At 37.8% G+C, this 22,489-nt stretch overlaps 1 protein-coding gene across 1 annotated transcript in view; it reads right to left on the reverse strand.

The window, feature by feature from the left end:
- The window catches only part of ADGRV1 (adhesion G protein-coupled receptor V1), a 544,806-nt gene that overhangs the window by 394,705 nt on the left and 127,612 nt on the right, over positions 1-22,489 (reverse strand). The window contains 8 exon segments of the mRNA XM_033179148.1: positions 3,830-3,994; positions 7,731-7,910; positions 10,195-10,377; positions 10,745-10,921; positions 12,186-12,388; positions 13,544-13,799; positions 17,205-17,351; positions 22,094-22,298. Coding sequence (XP_033035039.1) covers positions 3,830-3,994; positions 7,731-7,910; positions 10,195-10,377; positions 10,745-10,921; positions 12,186-12,388; positions 13,544-13,799; positions 17,205-17,351; positions 22,094-22,298 — 1,516 coding nt within the window.

Raw genomic sequence — 22,489 nt, forward strand, 5'->3', positions numbered from 1 at the left:
TTGATTGGTAAATACCACTGTCCTGTGGTTAGGTTGGTATTATTCATAAAAAACAAAACAAAACAAAACAAAACCTCTGTGCTCAGCTTAACTGGGCCCCATATGCTGCTTCCCCACTTCTTTTGATTATTAAAACTAGCCAAAGAATGGAAAGAGGAGAAAGAAACTGAATGAACACAGGCAACCAGAAACATCACATCCTACGGTGGGTTGGTTGATACTCCAGCCAAGGTTCTCAGGCTCATGTTGATGAAGACATAAAGAAACAGAACAGATCTGTAAATGTCCAACCAAACTTTGAGAAGGGGAGTCATTCTTACAAGTTGCAGAAACCAACTGCATGGGCCAAAAGATTATGTTCCTCCTTCAAAGTAGATAGGACCTTGCACCTTCACTTCTTATCAGTGTGGGGCTGAGACACATACAGATGGACTGTAATATGCTTGCTATTCTCAAACTACTTATTGTGTTTCCGTTTTTCTGATTGGCTGAAATACTTCCTTAATTTCTTTTCAAAGTGTACATGGATGTTACAACCTATGAGTTTTTGTAAGTTTGACATTGTTATGTTACACAATCAGTATTTTGAGTCGGTATAGAAGTTCCGCACAGTCAGAATAGTCAGAAAACACACTTAAAGGGAAAACTAACTAGACTTGGTAATCAAATACATGTAACAATTACAGAAAGGGTGCAGCTGGGGATGACACCCAGACATCCAGCGCGGTTGATTGGCTTTGACTTCAATCAGGAGAGGAAAAACGTGAGAGAGGGGTAGTTTTGATGGTAAAATGTGGGCAGAGTCTGAATTTAAAATTTGACTATAGATCAGGCACAGTGACTCACGCCTGTAATCCCAGCACTTTGGGAGGTCAAGGCAGGTGGATCACAAGGTCAGGAGATTGTGACCATCCTGGCTAACACGGTGAGACCTCGTCTCTACTAAAAAATACAAAAAATTAGCCAGGTGTGGTGGCGGGTGCCTGTAGTCCCAGCTACTCAGGAGGCTGAGGCAGGAGAATGGTGTAAACCCGGGACGCGGAGCTTGCAGTGAGTGGAGCTCGTGCCACTGCACTCCAGCCAGGATGACAGAGCGAGACTCCGTCTCGAAAAAAATTAATAAAAAATAAAAAATAAATTAAAAAAAATTAAAAAGTAGCTGGGCATGGTGGCACAAGCCTATAGTCTCAGTTACTTATGAGGCTAAGGTGGAAAGATTGCTTGAGCCGGGAGGTCGAAGCTTCAGTGAGCTATGATTGCATCATTGCATTACTGCCTGAGTGACAGAACAAGACCCTATCTCCAAAAAAAAAAAAATTTTTGATATAGGTAATAATAATCTATTGTACATTTCAAAACAGCTGCAGAATAATTAGACTTTCCTAGCATAAAGAAAAAATATTTGGCCGGGTGCGGTGGCTCAAGCCTGTAATCTCAGCACTTTGGGAGGCCGAGACGGGCGGATCACGAGGTCAGGAGATCGAGACCATCCTGGTTAACACGGTGAAACCCCGTCTCTACTAAAAAATACAAAAAACTAGCCCGGCAAGGTGGTGGGCACCTGTAGTCCCAGCTACTTGGGAGGCTGAGGCCGGAGAATGGCGTAAACCCAGGAGGCGGAGCTTACAGTGAGCTGAGATCCGGCCACTGCACTCCACCCTGGGTGGCAGAGCGAGACTCCGTCTCCAAAAAAAAAAAAAGAAAAGAAAAAATATTTAAGGTGATGGATATCTCAAATACTCTGATTTGATTATATGAATACCAATTTATCACATGTACTCTGAAAATATGTATATCAATTATGTATCAATAAAAATTTCAAAAAAAAGAATTTGATTTCAGATATCTAGAATTTCCGTACGTGTGTGTGTGTGTGTGTGTGTGTTGTGTGTGATTTCTTCCTCCCATCATGCATATGGATTTCCAAAAAAATCCCAGACATAGTAAATATTATCACATGCATTCACAAGTAATACTATGCAAAAGAAAATCAAAGACAGCTTTCGAGGTGTGGCCACACAGGGTGACTACGGTTACCATTCCCCTCAGCAGCGACAGCACAGCACCCACTGCCTCTAGCAGATGACTCTCTAAGGACATCAGGTGCCAGTTCTCCTCAGGAAGATGATCAAAGTTACTGGTGAAAGGACAAGTTCTGAACAGAAAACCGGGGGAAGAAAGCCAGGATCTGTCAGAGGGCGAGTGGGAAGTTGGGGTGTAGAAAACGGAAGCAGCAAGAGTCTACAGAGATTGACCCCAAGGAGCTTGGAACCCCATGGAAAGTAGGTGGGAGTGCTTCTCTCCGCTCCTCACTCCTCTGACAATCTCCTGATTGTCAAGCTTCTGAGGAGCCACTCTGTGCTCATGACACAAGACAAGGCTGTAAGTGGCTATTCGGGAACTTCCCAGGGACAGAGAACCGGGTTGCTAGCTTGTGCAGGCGTGTCTATGTTCCCCTCAGACCCAAACTGAGATGGAGGGTGCCATAGTGGTTGTGTACCTGTAGTGCCACTGCTCTGCCTGAGACCTCTCGGCTCTAGAGTCACTGCACCACCAGATCTCCTGCAAATATACCCCACAACTGGCTCTGACGTTGGGAAGCACGGAGGTGAGGTGGGTGCCAGGGAGCTAAAGGACTTCTGGAGATCTAAGATCCACAATATAGGCTGCCCATAAGGGAGGGGGAGCACAGCCCACCAAAGTCCCCTTGGGACAAAGGAAATGCAGGCATAGGGCCAGTCACTGAAAACGGCAGCACCAACGCCTAGGGACAGTGGTAGAGGTGGTCATCTCCCACTCTAGACTGTTGCAGACACAGCTGTGGTTCTTCCCACTGGGAGTTAGTGCATGCACACAAAGAAAGCTTTTTTGTGTGCTTTTTTCAGTGACTCTATCCCTGCTCAAAGTGAGCCTGTGCCACTTGGGCTTACAGGAAGAACAGGGCCCAACTCCCCTCCTTACACAGAGCAAAGTGTCCCAGCAATGGAGGACAGACAAGTTGTGAAGTTGCTTGCCCTGGAGCAGGGGAAGAGGCCTGCCCTGAGCCCATTTTGGTACCAGCTCCTAGAGGGGCACATCTGTGGCCTGCAGCTGCACTGCGGAGCCAAAGGACAGTCTTTATGAATTGAAAGTCATGAGTCCTGCAACAGGGGCACGAGAGGGAAGAAAACTTCATTCCTGTTGGCTCAGGACTAGAAGCTGGTGTACCCCCTTACCACTCCCCAAGAGACCCCAACACATTCCAACATGATCGCTTTTTACCATCCTTCCCTGCCTGCACCCCACACCAGGGCAGGTGCTTCCACTCAACATCAGATATCAGTCAACCTGTTCACAATAGTAAAGGTATGGAATCAACTTTAGTGTCCACCAACAGTGAACTGGACAAAGAAAATGTGGCAGATATACACCATGAAGTACTACACAGACATATAAAATAATTAAATCATGTCCTTTAAAGCAACACAGATGCAATTAGGAGCCATTATCCTAAATGAATTAATGCAGAAACAGAAAATCAAATACCATGTGTTCTCACTTATAAGTAGGAACTAGACAATGAATATACATGGACATAAAGATGGAAACAGCAGACACTGGGGACTATTTGAGGTGGGAGGGTGGGAATGGGGTGTGGGCTGAAAAACTACCTATTGGGTACTATATTCACTATTAGGTTATGGGCTCACCAGAAGCCCAAACCCCAGCATTATGCAATATACCCATGAAACAAACCTGCATATGTGCCCCCTGAATTTACAATAAAAAGGAAAAAGAAACTCAAAGACAAATTAGGGAAAAAACACATGAGTCCTAATGCTGACTATACCTCATCAAAATGAAGGGTCCCATTCAAAGGACTAAGGTCATGTTTAGCCTTCTCATCTACGGTCCACTGAAGTTGGACGGTTCCTTTTCCTCCCGGGGACCGGACAACCGTCAATATCACATATGAATCTGGGTCATCGGATGAAAGGGATTCATCAATCATTACCTGAAAGAAGAAAAATCCAGTAAGGCAAAAGAAACAAACGAAAAGAGCAGGATAAACAAATAGAATCTTATTTCTGTTTACAATGACTGCAATTTTAAAGTTTAGAATGAATGTTACATGTTATGATCGTGTGGCAGAAAATTTTTTCTTTTTTACCAAATCCCACTTTCTATTCCTAGATGCTCAACTAGCTGGCGTTTCCTGTCTTCTCTTGCAATTAGGTAGGGCATGCGACTGAATTTTGACCCAGAGAATAGAGGCAGAAATGACTTATGCTGCTAATATTCTTGCCATAAACTTCCACACAAGACCCCACATCCTCTACTTTTCCATTTGGCAGGTGAATAGAGCGGATGCCCAGGACATAGAAGAGGACAGAACCTCAAGACGGACAGAGTCTAGGGCCTGAGAGCTGCCAGTTGAATAAGAGGTGTCCATAAGCATCAGCCGACTGGGCACTCTAGTGCAGGATTCCTGCATGAAGAAGAAATGCACATTTACTATATGAAGAAACTGGATTTGGGGGGATCTTTGTTACTACAATCAGGCTCCCCACATAATACAGACCTAAACTGTCCTCTGTATTATCTGTAGTGTACCTACTTTAGTGAGTCGAAGTTTAAAAGTGGTTTTATTAATCTGAGATAAAGAGAGGAGATTCAATACATTCATTTACCAGCACTATTTATTTTTTATACAAGTCCTTATTAACAGATCTAGTTTAAGTGAAGTACATGTGTTGACTCTGTGAAGCAAAGTCCTCATTGAACTTATATCATCCATCCGCTATATAAATAGAAAATATAACACAATGCTTTCCACTTTCAAGACAGATAGAAGCTTAACATGCAATACAATCTTGTTTTGTTTTCTTCATGAGATTTGCATTGATGTCAAGAGCACAGATTTAGAACAAACTGAAATGAGCTTCTATTGTGTGTCAGTTCTTACATATACCTTCTCTTATTTAAGCCTCACAGAAACTCACAGAAATCTGAGGGCCAGATATATACATATATTTGGAGATGAGGAGCCTGGAATCTAATTAGGATATTTTAACTCCAAACTGTTCATACCACTCCTCAGGGACTAGTGATATTTAGCAAGAAAAAAATAGAGAAAATCCATTATATAAGTCTTCTTGATTCTATAGATGTAACATTTTAGTTTAGGTTTCACAAGTAGATTTCCATGGGTCTCTGCTATTCCCAGGGCTTTGGTGTACTTACCACATTGCCCTTGTGAACAGCTTGTTAATTTTGATGGATTTTTACTAACAGTCTTTTCCTAATGTACCTCAGCTGTGAATCTAATCTATGTCACCAAATAATGCTAACAGAATGTTTATTGTGTGCACAATATTGTATATCTCATTAAGGTTAAAAGATAAACTCCATGTTACCAAGAAACTTTTGTGATAGGAAAGATAGGATATAAGCAAGGGAAGCAGTCACAAAGGGCTGAGCATCATGCAGCTACTATGATCACCAACACTCAAAATAGCCATCGACATCTAATGAATTAAAGCCCAAGCACGTGTGCTTTACATATTCAACAATACAGTAGGAATTGGGTAACCTAAATCTTTCCTTTAGACTCTAAGACAAATTGAAAATTTGTAGCTGTAACGATATTATTTCCCAGGCCAAGTGTGCTTAACACTAGGTTTAAAACACTAGAGTTTATGATCGCAGTTACAATAAAATGAATAAAAATTATTTATGAATACTAGTGTAGGTGTTCATTTACTCTAAGAGTAGATTATAAACACATTGTCCAGGGCCCAAGTCCAAAAGTCTGATGAAAAATGTTATTGTGAAGTTTCATCAATTGAAGATTTGAACACTAAACCCTGAACTTTTAATCTAAACTTATAAGCTAAGAGACATTTTATAAAAAATAACTTACATATTCATGTGTAATTTTCTGCTGCTTGGGAGATATTCACAGTCACTCTTTTGCCAATCCAACACTCCTTACAAATACAGCTGCCCTTTTTTTTTTTCAAGGAAGAGCTCATTGGACTACAGTGAAAGTTTGTTCTGTCCCTCTTACAGGTCTCATTTTCTTATGAAATTGAAATTAAATAGCCAAATCATTAGGCAGTTATTTGTTATATTTCAATTTTGGAGCATCTGGGAACTCCAGCACTTGTAGGCAAGCTGTGGGTCTAGTCTTGCATCCACAGGACAGTAGAAAATTACGGCAATTGGTTTATCAATTAAAAGAAATCTATGTGAATTATTGACTACCTATAAGTGATTAAATGAAGGGAATGGTGACACATGGAGCTGGAAGAGTTGCTGAGTATATGGGGATTATCTAAATACTTTTATGGATTATCTAAATACTTTTATGGATTATCTAAATACTTAATTCATACCTTGGAATTTCTTTTGAAAGGTAAGGTCATAATATTATGTCATAATTATGTAATAATTATAATGGAATTTATAGTGTTTTATACTTAAGATGTAGTGACAATTTAGTACTGGGTACCAAATTTGGCTGCACAAACACTTAGTTTTCATGATTAATTAGGCTTTTTTTTCTCTCTCTCTCTCTCTCTCTCTCTTTGTGGCTGAATCAATAATAATTGGGTTCCTTCTTTCAAGTCTTGGAAGTAAACAGCCAATGAGAAGTGAGAAGAAATACAGAGAAATACATGAGCTGGTGGGGGGTGACTGTGGTGTTTTGTTCTACATAAGTCACAACAGACTAGCATAACAGTGGGTAATATAAATCCCTCACCAGGTAAACCCATTGTGGGATGTAACACCCAGACCCATGACAGAATCCTGCCTGTGACCAGAATGGTGGTCTGGCAGTAAAGCAGGCAGAGAATAGGTGGTGTGGATGAAAAGTACATCTTGGTCTACTACACCCAATAAATAGGAATCTGTTCCCCTTCGTAATTTCCTGATATTAAGGCTCACATTACTATCAAATTGTGTGCACAGGCTGCAGGATTGGCCCCTAATTCAATAGCCCACTAAAAAGATCCTTGAGAAGAGACTCAAACGTGAAGGGTAATAAAGACTTTCTTTTTTTTTTTTTTTGAGATGAAGTCTCACTCTGTTGCCCAGGCTGGCATGTAGTGGTGTGATCTTGGCTCACTGCAACCTCTGCCTCCCACGTTCAAGTGATTCTCTTGCCTCAGCCTCCCAAGCAGCTGGGACTACAGGCATGCGCCACCACACCAGGCTAATTTTTGTATTTTTTTAGTAGAGACAGGGTTTCACCATATTGGTCAAGCTGGTCTCAAACTCATGACCTTGTGATCCACCCCACCTCGGCCTCCCAAAGTGCTGGGATTACAGGTGTGAGCCACCACACCGGGACTTGTTTTTTTTTTTTTTTTTTTTTTTTTTGAGATGGAGTCTATGTCACCAGGCTGGAGTGCAATGGCGTGATCTCCGGTCACTGCAATCCCTGCCTTCTGGGTTCTAGTGATTTCTCCTGCCTCAGACTTCTAAGTAGCTGGGATTATAGGCACACACCACCATGCCCAGCTAATTTTTGGATTTTTAGTAGAGCTGGGGTTTCACCATGTTGGCCAGGATGGTGTTGATCTCCTGACATTGTGATCCGCCCTCCTCGGCCTCCCAAAGTGCTGGGATTACTGGCCACCACGCCTGGCCAAGACTTTCAAAACAAAAATGCAAGACACTTTCTACTCAAAATTACATGAAACACTAGCCTGAAATAATGCATTCCCCTGATATATTTAACTTACTGTCTTTTCTTCAAATCCAAATACTCCAAATGGAGAATCATTTTGTGGAATAACAACAGTTACCACAACATCATCACCAAGTCTGCCACCTCCAGCAACACTGATCAAGGAAATATTGAAAGTCTCTGTCAATTCAAATTCAGCATCATCAATTATGGTCATTTCTATCACTGCAGTAACCTATGAAAGAAAGGAAGGAAGGGAGAAAAAGAAGGAGGAAAAGAAGGAGGAAGATAGGAAATGAGGAAAGAAATAATGTAGTAACAGTTTTTGCTTATATATATTTTAATTTTTTAGCTGAAACTAAAAAACTTAGAAACATGGTACAAAAAAGTAGTTCTTTTGCTTATAATATTCGTAATACTTTTAAAGTTGTATATATTTGTGGCATATATATTTATGGCATTTTAAAGTTGTGTATATTTATGGTATTTTAAAATCAGAAATTTGCTGTCTATTACTTTCAAGATAAAAAATTATTGATGTGATAAGATAGTATTATTTATACATTAAAAACAATAAATCCTTATTCTTAAAATGTTTTTAATGTCATGCAGGTTCTAATACCATTGCACAAACATAAAATGCAGTATGCTTGGTATTAATATTACATGATATGAAATTTACATAAAAATTACCATTGTCTTCCACAATTAAAATAAATCCCATTGGTTTCAGATATTGTTTTTACAATGCAGTCAAAAAGAAAGGCAGAAAGAAGACCCAAATGTGCTATTCCTGGATGTTTATAATCAGGATTTAGTTCAATTTTCTGAGTCTATGTTAAAAGTTTTTATAAACTTATAAATAAATAAACCTTGATCCAGTTTGCAGTTTCACTATTGGTCATAAAAATATTCCAATGTTTTTGACACAGACATTTATCAGAAAATGAAGTTTTTCTATCTAAATCTACCTAAAATCTTTAACAACAGAGAAAAGTGAAAAACCTGGATATCACACTCAGACAGGTGGAAACATGAATAAAATCAAATGCTCAAATAGAAGCTAACTAAATTGCCTGCACCTCAAATCTGTGCTGTAAAATACAGAGTCCCTTCCTTAGAGGATGTGAATTTTAAGAATAAACCTGATCCTCAGGATGCTGGTTAATGATGGAACTTGAACTTCACGCACAGATAAGGAGTTGATAATGTCCTTAAAGTTGGAAGGCTGCTTCAATGATTCAAATCAATGTATTTGTTTCAAATCAACGTATTTGTTTCTGCTTTTAACGTAAGAATCTCATTGACTTGCATTCTGCTCTTTTTACTAGGAAATGTTTCAAGTTCTAAAACTGTTTTAAAAGCTCAGGATTTCAAAAATATTAACAATAATATGGCCAGGCGCAGTGGCTCAAGCCTGTAATCCCAGCACTTTGGGAGGCCAAGACGGGCGGATCACGAGGTCAGGAGATCGAGACCATCCTGGCTAATACGGTGAAACCCTGTCTCTACTTAAAAATACAAAAAAAAACTAGCCGGGGCGACGAGGCGGGCGCCTGTAGTCCCAGCTACTCGGGAGGCTGAGGCAGGAGAATGGCGTAAACCCGGGAGGCGGAGCTTGCAGTGAGCTGAGATCCGGCCACTGCACTCCAGCCTGGGTGGCAGAGCAAGACTCCGTCTCAAAAAAAAAAAAAAAATGTTTTTCTGTGTAGGAAAATCTAGATCTGTATGCTTACCTTTTAACAGCATTTACTACTGCCCACCATGAGCAACTAATAAGTTGACGCATACTCTGGTAATCTGTCTAGCCAAAATAAGGCTACCTGTGGACAGAGGTGCTAGTTGAAGTTACTAATATTTCATGGTTGTTCATAAGCCTTTTCCACTTACTGATTAAAAAAAAAAAATGTATGAAAACATCTTATTCTAACATATTAAAAAATGCCAAGTTTACAAAATTTGTAATTCTTGGGGAATGTTTCATAACATTTAAGACTGGTGAGCCTAAATCTAGAATATTGTTTTTCAGTTTTTCAAGTTTTAACTATTTTGTTCATTTTCTCTTAGTCATTTTTTTAAATTATAAAGGGCATTTTAGATATTAAATAAAAACTGTCCATACTTTTAGTGCAAATTCTAAATAAATATCTATATTTACTGGCATTAAGAAACAAAATAAAAGAAACTAAAGTCCACAGGAATAGTCTAGTTCATCAGACAGTTTTCTCTATATTGTTAGGCATTTCTAAGCCAATTATTATCCTGTTTTGTAACTTCTATTTATTTTAAATAAAACTGGGGCAGGGGTTCAGAAAAGGGTAAGATGGTTGTATCTTTATAAGTCTCTTCCCATGCCCATTAATAAATTGTATTTCAATTAATAATATTTGTTTGACTCAACATAGGAACATTTAGAGTATAATGCATTTAGCAATCACTAATGTACATTCATTTGATGGATGCCTACAAAATGTCTGAAGTACAACGCAAAAAGACTAATATGTTAGTGACTGGCATACTTGTCTATCTGCAAATTCAAGAATCCCATGAGATGGTTTAAAGTCTTCCAGGCCAGCACTGTCTGGTGATGCTTTCCAATAAACATTTACTGCCCCAAAGCTTCCAGCCAGCCGGACTACAGGAACTTGAAGAACGTTCAAGGGTGGAGGCACTTCATAGGCAGTAATAACTTCCCCAGCGCCCTTTAAGTAAAGAGTATCAGTTGAAAGGCAAGATAAAACGGTAACTCTCATAAGTCATCTTTCTAAACGTATTGTTTCTACTTAACTTTCTATACTTCATCCTTCAAAGTAGAAATTAACAATCAGATATAAGCATGCATAAAAGGTCTTCTGAACTCTTACGTTTAATTTAATGAAAGTAAACTTGTTGAATCCTTTGGTCTAGCCCAAAGAGACCTAAGAATTAGTTTATAAGAGCAATTTGGTTACTTATCTATTTAAAAATAGAGACAAAGCTAAATGTTTTGCAAAAAACATTACAAAACACTGGCCAAAACAGCAGGGAGAGGCTTCTGTATGACTGTAAACAAATGAAAGTTCGTCTCACTCTAGTAACATGAAACATAAAAATTCCTCTGGGATCGTCATTTTCTTCAATCATTATCTCAGCTACTTCCATTCCAGGCCTCCGCACACTTGGCTGTCCTGCAGAGAAGTCAGTGTTCACCAGGTTCACCTCAGTGATAGTGACAATAAATCCTTCCTCCAATTCAGGAATATCATCCTGGGGAATGGGGGAAAAAGATGGTGTTTCATTTTTTTTAAGACATTTAACTTGCATTGAATACTTGATATGTTTCAGTAAGGAAATAATTGACTTTGTTCATGGGAATGGGCAGATCTGTCAAACACAGAAAAGATTATTGTTATATTTTAATACCTTCCCACTGACAACTTCAGAATCTATGGAATATTCTAGCTCACTGGTGATGTTTCAATGGAATCTTCACACTCATTAGCAAATAAAATAATTTTTTAAAATCTATCCTAAAATTTTGACCATATTCTATTGTATGTTTTACATATTTAATATCCCAAAAGAAAATTTAGGAAACACTGGTAGATGCTACATACATTTTTAAAGTGCTCTAGACTTGAAAATCTAGATATAAGCCTATATTTAATTTTTTAAAATTTCTTATTGTTTTCACATAATAAAAAATTTCCAAAGATAAAAAATACTCTAAAAAGAGGAGAAAAAAACCCTCATTTCTATCCCATCCCTTATAACTTTCCCAATTATACTCTTCAGAAGATACTATTACCTAAAACCCCTAATATCACTATTAGTAACACTAACATTATGTAATATATTTATTTAATAATGTAATATATTCTATGGTATATAATATATAAGATTAATACTATTTATATAATATAAAACAACATTTTGTTATTTTATAATAATATTAACACTAATCCACTATTAACCACTTTCAATTTCTTGTGCATCATTACGGATATATTCACACATTCTCCCCCTCTCATTCTCTGTTTTTCTCTCTCTCTCCAGACATATATGGATAAATACAGATAGATAAAACCAGATCTAAACCATCTGAAGACTAATCTTGATTCAAGTAATCATATCATGAAAGGAAAAATACTGTCCTATTAAATGAGTAATAAAAATAACCAGATTGATTTGGGCATTTCATTTGTTGTCATTAGTTTAAAAACTGACAAAACAAAATTACAGTGGATCCAATCAGATATAATTAATCTAAATTCAGTGCTTCAAAATTCATTCAAACAATATTCCAGTTCAAGAATAAATACAAGTAATAGACATCATTTTTGTCAGCCAGTTATAAAATATTCATTCTTTATTAAATATTTAGGTGGGTGGGAACATTAGCTTACTTTTTTCATGCTTAAAAGCATCCTTTTATGAAAAAAAAAAAGATTTTTACCTAGAAGAGCATCACAATTTTACTTAAGAGCATTTTCCTTTATTTTAGATCACATTCATGGCAGCCTTGACTTACTGGCAAAATGGAAACTTTGGCATGAGCTTCTTTTACATTTTCTTTCATTATGATTATTGTCTCTTGCAATATATAATCTTCATTCTCAGTAGCTTGATTATCAACATGCAGTAAGAAATTGGGTTTAGCTCTCAAGTGAATGGCAATATCCCCAAGTAGTCCTTTATCTCGAGCTATTTGTAACCGAAGAGTGGTGGTGTTTTCTGTAAGAGAAACATGCCACAAATAAATAGGCTTTTCTATTTGCTGCTAATGCTGTTCCAAGCACCTAGAGTGGAACACTCTACTCTATCCCTTGTAGACAGTTAAGGAAAACGAAGTGAAACAAAGACAATGTATACTCCCAAGGATTAGTCTGTGCTTGGTCTTCCTGGTCGCCAAAGTTGGGCAGAGAATCACCATCCACTCCTAACATTATGTCCCAGTTCTAACCCCCCACTTCTGATTCTCTAAGCACCCTTCTATGTTGCACATGTCATACATATTCATAGAAATTGCTGCAAAGTCTTAGGGAAGTGCAGATATGCAGGTTGAACAGAGATGATAATTATAAATGCTCAAAAGATTCTTCAAACAATGAAAAATTATGTATACAAAGTCATCATTTAATGACTAATCATTAAGAGTGATTTTGTTCTTACAGTGATGTGCCTATCACGAGGCTCAAAGTATTTCACAGCACCTAACTTTTATTTCATTGTTTAGATTTTAAAAACTTAATATACCATGTTAAAGACCCAGGAACATAACTACATGTTGTATTTTTCCCATTGTAAAACATACAATAGAATATGGTCAATTCAAGTGAAAGGTACTGGAAAGCTGGATGTCCATGTTAGTATGTGAAAAGTTTAGAACCTTCACCAGCAGCTAATATGAATACTTATTTGGGTGATGATTTTAGTACTCAAAAGAGAAACTGGCCACTGTACACTTCCAAGGATAAAATTATTCTAATTACTATTTTGGATTAAACAATTAATACCTTTAGTGCCATGTACATTTCACTGTGTTGCTCATTGTTCTCTGTAACTATTGAAAATCTACAGAAAGTATAGCTGAGTGAAGAGAACAGATGAATGATGAAAAAGAAAAAGTAAAAAAAGTCACCTCTACTGCACTCACAACTAAAATATTAATATTTCTATTATAATGTATCTTTTAAAAGATACATTTCCTATAACATTATTGCTAGGTGATTTCACATGATTACCAAATTTAACAACAAGGATTGAGTATGACCTGTCAAACTGAAAAAGTCATATAAAAAGAGAAATTTACATTCCTTATAAATATTAGAATTAAATTATCCAATGAAGCTTCTCATTAAAACTTGAAAGATATTTAACAATATTTACCTTTAGGCTCTGCTACTCTAATGAAGACAGACACAGCATGCCAGCCCACCAAGCCAAAAGGTGAGTCACTGGGCAAAGTTGTTATAACAGACTTGCTTCTGTCCTGATCAATAGTAGCACCTTTGTATGAGTCCTCAACTCCTTCTGTAGTGATACGGGTGAGGGTTACAATCACAACCTCTGATAACTCTGGTATATTATCAGCAAGAACAGTCAGAGTGATTGTTGACAGTACCTGGCCTTCAGTAAATGAAATCTAGAATTTTAAAGAAAGAAGATGTTATTTATTTTATAATTGTCACTATGTAGTAAGAATATTTAAAAATTTGATTTTCTTTTATTAAACCCATAACTTAAATAGCAAGAGATATTTAAGCAACATAATAATATGATTCTACAAATCAGATGCCTTTCATATTAACAGAAGATTGTTAGGAAAAAGGAAAAAGTAAACCATTTATAAACTTTAAGCTAATAATAATTAAAAAAAAAAAACATGTAGCCAAATTGTCAAATACTGGAGCCTGAATTCCATTCTAAGATAAAGTATATAGTCTCTCTGGGAATCTGAGTTCTAGATACCATATACAAAGATCCATAAAAATAAAATAAGGTGGCATACTAGCTTAAAGATTTTTCTCTTGTATACAAAACTTTTTTTTTTTTGTATTTTTTTTTTTTTTTTTTTTTAGTAGAGACGGGGTTTCACCATGTTAGCCAGGATGGTCTCGATCTCCTGACCTTGTGATCCACCCGTCTCGGCCTCCCAAAGTGCTGGGATTACAGGCTTGAGCCACCGCGCCTGGCCTTGTATACAAAACTTTTGCCCAGATTATTTCCTTTGACTAAACTCTGAACAGATATATCACTAAGTAATGAATCAACTAAAACACAGGTGGAGAGAGAAAGATAGGGAGAGATGCAAATCATTAGCATCTCTCTTATCCTTTTGTGTCTCTCCTGTCTAAAGAGTTAAATCCAAATTTGCTAAAAAGCATCTGAAATCCTTGCTAATAGGACTTCTTGAATGTCATTTTCCACTGATTCTCACCTCACACACCACTCTCCAGCAATGCAGCTACAAACTATTTATAATTATTCAAACTAGCATTATAGGCTGATGTATCTACCTTTGCTGACATTCATCTTTCTACCTGGAAAAGGCAATGGAGAATATAAATTCAAAAGCTCTATTCAGTCTATCATTGATGGTCATTCAGGTTGATTCCATGTCTTTGCTATTGTGAAGAATGTTGCAATGAACATACATATGCATGTGTATTTATCACAGGATGATTTATATGCCTTTTAAACTCAGTAATGGAAATGCTGTATTGAATGGTATTTCTTTCTTTAGGTATGCAGTCACAAAAGAAAAATAAGATCATGTCCTTTGCAGGGACATAGATGGAGCTGGAGGCCATTATCCTTAGCAAACTAACACTGGAACAGAAAACCAGATACCACATGTTCTCACTTATAAGTGGCAGCCAAATGATGAGAACACACAGACACATAGAGGGAAACAACACACACTGGGGCTTATTCAAGGGTGGAAGGTGGGAAAAGGGAGAGGACCAGGAAAAATAACTAAGGGGTACTAAGCTTAATACCTGCATGATGAAATGATCTGTACAACAAAACCCCATGACACAAGTTTACCTATGTAACAAACTTGCACATATACCCCTGAACTTAAAATAAAAGTTACAAAAATAAATTCAAGAGCTTTAGTAATAAAATCAGAGGTCAGAAAACTACTGCCCAATGGCCAAACCCATTTGTCATAAATCAAATTTTACTGGAAGACAACCAAGCTCATTCAATTGCATATTGTCTATTGCTGCCTACATTGTCTGCTAATATTGCTTATATTTTCTAGCACAATTCTATTACAAAGGCAAAGTAGTAGTGAAAGAGACCAAATGGCTCACAAAGCCTAAAATATTTACTATCTGGCCCTTTACAGAAAAAAAATGTACTAGCTCCCTGAATGAAATAATTAATTCTTCCAAAATATAGTCTATGTTTAAGGTACCATTATATATTTAAATTAGAAATAATTGTAATGTTTATATAAGAAATGACAATTGGGGAAATAAATATCAGAACATATAGAACCTGATAGACACAACTTACAGTTTTGGTAGCTTACCTAAAGTAAATATTAAATGCAACAGAATTTGCTATAACACTCTTAATATACAGAAGCTCCAATCATCTTTGAAATAATACAGAAACCTAGAATTGATGAACCATGATATATATCTGTCCTTTTTTTGAGACAGTTCCATGAGAGTTCCTTTAAAAGAACTCTTCAGAGAAGCATTTAGGCAATATACACGGACTAATCTATGAAACCGAAGGCAAGCCAAGAAGACAACCCATCTTCCAGCTAGGAACGAAAGGCTCTCTGATCCCTCTTGTTGTTAATTATGTACTTATTTGGCTCATTCTGATTCCATTCTTGAACCTCAGCTCCAGCTATACTATTCTCCAGTAATGGATAATCTTGTCGTCTGGCCAGATCCCTTCTTGGGGCTGATGTACCCATCCCTCGGCTACTAGGAACAACAGGTTCTGTGCTCCTCATTGGGAATCACCCTGTGCTACAGCAAAGGTCTCACTCAAGGTTATACCCAACCCTGAGGGTGGCCTGAAGCCAAGGACTGCTCAAATGGGGATGTCAATGGCTCAGCTCTAAACTGGGAACAACTCCTAAGGACCAGCTCATCTCCTGAACTCAGTTGCAATCAACCTCAGCTGCAATTGCCTGTGGATCAACTTCTCCTTCTGCACATCCTCACCTTCCTCATATCCTCATAGATGTATCTCCCTAGGCCGGGCGCGGTGGCTCAAGCCTGTAATCCCCAGCACTTTGGGAGGCCGAGACGGGCGGATCGCGAGGTCAGGAGATCGAGACCATTCTGGCTAACACGGTGAAACCCCGTTTCTACTAAAAACTACAAAAAACTAGCCGGGCGAGGTGGTGGCGCCTGTAGTCCCAGCTACCTGGGAGGCTGAGGTAGGAGAATGGCGTGAACCCGGGAGGCGGAGCTTGCAGTGAGCTGAGATCCGGCCACTGCACTCCAGCCTGGGCGACAGAGCGAGACTCCGTCTCAAAAAAAAAAAAAAAAAAAAAAAAAAAATGTATCTCCCTAAAATCCTTCTGTCCACAACTCTCAATCTCAGAGTCTATTTACAGGAAACCCAACTGTCCACAACTCTCAATCTCAGAGTCTATTTACAGGAAACCCAACCTCTACCACTCCACAACTCAGATCTACTTTTTCATATGTCCGACTGTTTTACACAGACTTGTTCCCTACTTACTACTTCCATTGTGCCTAAATCTGGAAACCACATTTTGATTTTATCTTTCTAACAATGTAATGCACCCACAATGTGGCCAAAGAATGTACTGAAACTCAAAAACAATGACCTTTTAAAGGAAAATTTTGGTTTTATATTCTAAAAAAAGAACAATACCCACAACAAGAAAACTAACCTTAAAATTGTATCCCTCTCTACGATGATTAGTAGGAATTCAGTGTTGACATGGTCAAACTCAAACACTTCATCCATAAGGCAGGATTTGGCCCCATACACCACTAGTAACCATAATTTAAAAGCGTCTCCTATAACTTTGTAAATTACATACCACTCCTGAGGTAGGAAATATATCACTAATACTTCCATCAGCTTCCCATGCTATGGTTATACGACCATATGTGCCTTTCAAGCGTTCAACATTCAAGGTTACTAGGCTATCTTGCTCCATTTCTTCCACTTGCTTATATAATGAATTCTGAAAAAGTACACAGAAAGTCACAGTGGGTTATCTGAAATTACATAATCAGATTTCTTTTTTTGTCTCATGTTATTATGAATTTGCAAACTTCACGGTCCTAAGCAACATGACATAGTAAGTGAAAACAACAATTAAAAAACAGTCACATAGAATGACCATGATTTAAAACATACATGTTTGAATAAGTAAAAGACTAAGTGAAAGTAAACAAAAATGTTAATTATTATAGGATTATTTTGTTTGTTTCTACATTTTTTGAATTTTGCTCAGGGAACATATATTACATTAATACTCAGAAAGCATGTACTTTTGTAAAAGTATTCATAGCATGCAAAAAGTTTGTAGAACAGAAAGGATATACAGTCAGAAGAGCAGGGAAGCCTTTTTCCCCTTTGTAACCTCTGGCAATCCCTCTAGGTCTTTGTTTCCTATTTGTAAAACAAAAGCTTGACCTATATGGTTTCCAGCATCCCATCCATGTGCAAGGTTGTCATGAGAATTAGAGCTTTCTCCTTGATCATTCACAAATGTCTCTTATCCTTAAATTCACATCCTCTGAAATGTTTCTGTGGGCTATCCTGTCTCCATTGATGGTGTTTCATCCTTAGCTTATGGCCTTTACAACTGTGTTTTCCTGCCTGAAATATCCCTTTCCCTTATGATAGAATTCCTTACTTTCTTTGTTCTTCTTATCTATGCTTCCTAGCCTCTTTCTTTTGTCCCAAACTAATTATCTATTTCTGTGTGACTACAACATTCTTCACCAAACATACACAACATCTCTTGTCAGCCATTTCACGAACTGTTCCTCAAAATGAATGCTTCAAGCAATCTCTTCTTGCAATACCCCTGGATTTTTCATATCAGTAAAGCAAGAATAAGGAGTGTAAAGATTTTTTAAACTCTTTCCATTCAGGTCACTATGATAACCTGAAAAGAGATTCCCCCATTAATTTCTTAAAACTTATGAGAGCTTCTACTTAGAATGCTAATTTGAGTAGCCATTCTACCCTTTAGCAATATTTTATACAGTATTTTAACACATTGTTACAGATGTTACATAGTAATAAAATCTTGCTCCAGGCAATCAAGCATTCCTAAATAAAATGCCCTGATTTTAAAATATGCACATAATTTATTCACAAAAGACAATGTCTTTTTAAAAAGCCAGCTCTCTCTGGCTCCATGCCCTCCATTAATGAGGGTTAATAAAATAAGTACTTTATGAAGCCAGAAAATATTCGAGAAATTCTCATTATCTACTATATCTCATTTTGAAATGAGATTGTCCAGACATAAAAGACCTGTAATGAAGAATTCTACTGAACAGATTGAAAGAATTCAGTATCTATTGGCAAGTATTAACTAACAGTAATTTTATGTCTCCAGAACAATTTTGGAACAAGCTTCATAAAGGGAAATCTACCATGCTCAGTTGAGGAATAGCACGTCCTCTCCATCTGCCGCAAGGCTACAGGGTGAGAAGATGGAACCACACAGCAGAGCATGTCAGTTCTCACCCCAAGAAGCCCAGCTCTGCCCTACAGACTTGTATAAGGCCTTGAGAAGGCCTTGTAAGTGTTGTGCTTCTCCCATAGAATGACAGGTATGACAGGTTCATCCTAAGCCCCTAATGTGTGCCAGGCACTTCTCTGGGTGCAGGGATAAAGCTGTGAACACAGCAGTATCCCAGCTCTCATACTCTTCAATTCTTGTATAAAAAAACAAACAAACAAACAAACAAAAAAAAAACCTTGATGATAGACAAACTAGGAAATTATAAGTGTCATAAAGAAGAAACTTTTTATAATGATAAAAAGATATAGAATGATGGTGGGGAGCTGCAATTTTCCATCAATGAAGATCTTTCTGGTAAGGTGTCATTTTGCAGAGATCTGAAGAAAGTGAAGACACAAGTGAGTACCTAATAAAAATAGGGGTCCTCTTGTTTCTTTCTAACTTTCCCCACCCACGACCCAGTTCATGTCTTATGAGTTGCCTTTTCCTTCACAATAGCCACTGGCCACATGTGGCTATTCAACAATTGAAATGTAGTTAGTGTAGCTAGTCTATAAGTGTAAAATGCACACTAGAGTTTGAAGACAAGATATGAAAAATGTAAACTGTTTCCTTAATGATTTTATGTTCACTGCATGTTGAAAAAATATTTCAGATATATTGGGTTAAATAAAATATATTAAAATCAAATGACCTACTTCTTTCTACTTTTTAAAAAATGTAGGCTGCTAGGAAACTTACATTTTCATACGTGGCACACATGATATCCCTATTGGGCAGAGATGCCTCAGAAGAAGCTGATCTATGCTTACTTAGCTCCAGGGATGGGCCAGATTGAGTAGCAGTGTAAACTTCTGACCCTTGCACGCAATAGACACAAGACTTTAAGCACATCCAAAATTCCTCATCTTATCCCCTAAACCTGCTCTTCCTATATCCATAAGTCAGTGGACACGCTTCCCATAGCTCCATCATTTATTACTGTAATAATTCCTAACTGGTCTATTTCTGTCCTTGCCCACTTACAATCTATTCTCTGTAATATGGTCAGAGTTGTTCCTTTTAAAATGTGAGTCGGATCATTCACTTTTCTACTCCACCCCCTTCAAAGGCTCTCTAATTCCCTCAGGGTCCAAATTCATTACAATGCTAGCGGGCTAATGCAGGAAATTGTTCATACAGCAAACCTGACTGCTATCCATCTGGACAATGAGACGAAAGCCATTGTTCACAGGTTGGCTCTCTGCTGGTGTCTGGGAACTTGGATTTCAGGAGAGTTCCCACCATTCTCAGAACTGTTAAGCAGCTCCCAGTGCCTACATTGCATAATAATTGTGGTTTATGCTGAACATTCATTTTCTTTCTGAGAGTCTAGAATTTTGGTATGTCCCAGGCAGAGGGTGCCTGCATGATCATGATCAGACCCCAGTTAAAATCCTGGGTCCTGTGTCAATGGGTGGGGTTGGGAGTGGGAATCTTAGAAGCTTGCCCTGGCTTCCTCTGGACTTTACCCCATGAGCTTTTTCCCTTCAATGATTTTATTTTGTATTCTTTGCTGTAATAAATCATAGCCATGGGTATGACTAAATGCTAGGTCCTGTGAGTCCTCTTAGTGACTCATCGAAACTGTGGGTGATACTGGGAATTCCTGACACAGAGCCCTGGCCCTGCACCTGTTGAACCTCATCCCCTATCACATACAGACATCAGCCACAGTGGCCTCCTTGTTGCTCCAGATGGGCAGGGCTGCACTGCAGGGCCTTTGCTCTTGCTGATGGGTCCTTCTGCTTTAAATATTCCTACCCAGATATTACATAGCTCACACCCTCATCCCCCACCCGTCTTTGTCCTTCTATCATTTCCTCCAAACAGCCCTTAACTGATCATCCTATTTTAGATTTCCCCACATGCAACCTCCACTCCCTCCCTTGCATTCTCCATCTGCCTTGCCTGCCTAACATTTCTTCATAGTACACTCATCACCATTAAATATAGCACATATTTTCTTATGTCTGTGTTTACTGTCTTTCTCCCCTTGCTCTCTCTAGAATTTAAGGATCATGAAAATAAAGAATTTTGCCATTTTTATTTTCTATCATGACTCTAGCATCTGAAACAGTATCTGGTACATAACAGGCGTTTGTTAAATGACTGCTGCACGATTCAGTGAATGAATGAGTGAGTGGGCTTGTTACCCAGTTCTGGACAATGAGATATAAGCCATTTTCTAGAGTCTTTTGGGAAATGTCTTCCTTACTTTGAGAATCTCATAAAATATCTCTCTCTCCCCAAATGAACATAAACAGGAACATAGTAACCTTAACAATTAACATCAGCTTTCAAACAACCAAATGAAAGTCAATTTTGTGATGGCAAAGTAGAGAGATGGAAACAATCTAAGCCATAATGACATGGTAGAGTATCCAACTAACCCCGAAGCTCACCTTCTTTTAGGACATGCTCTTGGTGTATAGGCAAATTTGGGTTAGGTTTTCCTTATATGAAAAATATTTCAGAGAAAGATACATGATAGCTGCAGTTATAACTCGAATTCAGAAGTAAGAATTCACTTTGTCAAAAGGACTAAATGATGTAAATAAGAGATGTCCTTTTGCTTGCTGATAAAGAAATACGAAGTCTGGGCACAGGAGTGACTTAGGATTTGCATGGTTCTCTTTCTTCAGGAGAAGACATCTACACGTCCAACGTACATATAATTACAACACTCTCTCTCTCCTCCACGCTCCTCCCCCTACCCCACCTCTCATTTTCTTCCCCTCTCCACAGAAGTAACAAAAGCATAATATGACAGTAATATATTTGTATGTGATGTGTATATCACACAGTATATATTGTATTTAGAATCTACGTCATCCTTTCTCTCTGGTAACAGAACTAACAGCAGAGTCAAACTTTTAGACCAAGATCAACCTGTAACATTTCAAAGTCAGTCCTATAAAAGTAATCTGAAAATAGCAAAAAGATTAGGACAAGTTGACTCAGAGTCCAGTGTGTAAGACTGTAAATTGCAAAATTCAGAATTTTTGTCAGTAGAATTCACCCTAGAATGCAGCATAAAAGGGAGGCAGGGGAAAGGGAAGCAAGAGAGGCTTGATGATACATACTCAAACTATGACTTGCTGAGTGCTAATAATAGCTAATACACAAATACAATAAATCAAACATCTGCATTACAAGTGTGGGGTCTTCAGTATCATTACCTGAGCAAATGCAACAATTCCATAGGCATCATCATTAGACAGGATGGTTATTGTTACAGAATCATTAATACCAATCTCTGCTCCTCCTTTGGGATTTTTAAGTTGAACTTTGAAGGATTCTTCTTTTTCTGGAACTGTATCATCAAGGATATTTACTGCTATTGTAGCTTCTCTGTCACCCGGTTCAAATATCAGTTCACCTGAACTACCATAAGAAGCATATACAAAACAAGTCAACTACAACAAATTTAAGATATATACATAGTAGACTACTCATAAAGTTACCATTACATTAATTGATATTAAAGGTTTGGAAGAATCACAACATTTCATAAATAAAATTTTAATCCAAAATATTCATGTAATACTGATTAACTTGGTAGAATAGATATTAGA

This window comes from Trachypithecus francoisi, unplaced genomic scaffold, assembly GCF_009764315.1.
Source record: "Trachypithecus francoisi isolate TF-2019V2 unplaced genomic scaffold, Tfra_2.0 Lachesis_group2, whole genome shotgun sequence".
In the NCBI taxonomy this organism is placed as follows: Eukaryota; Metazoa; Chordata; class Mammalia; order Primates; family Cercopithecidae; genus Trachypithecus; species Trachypithecus francoisi.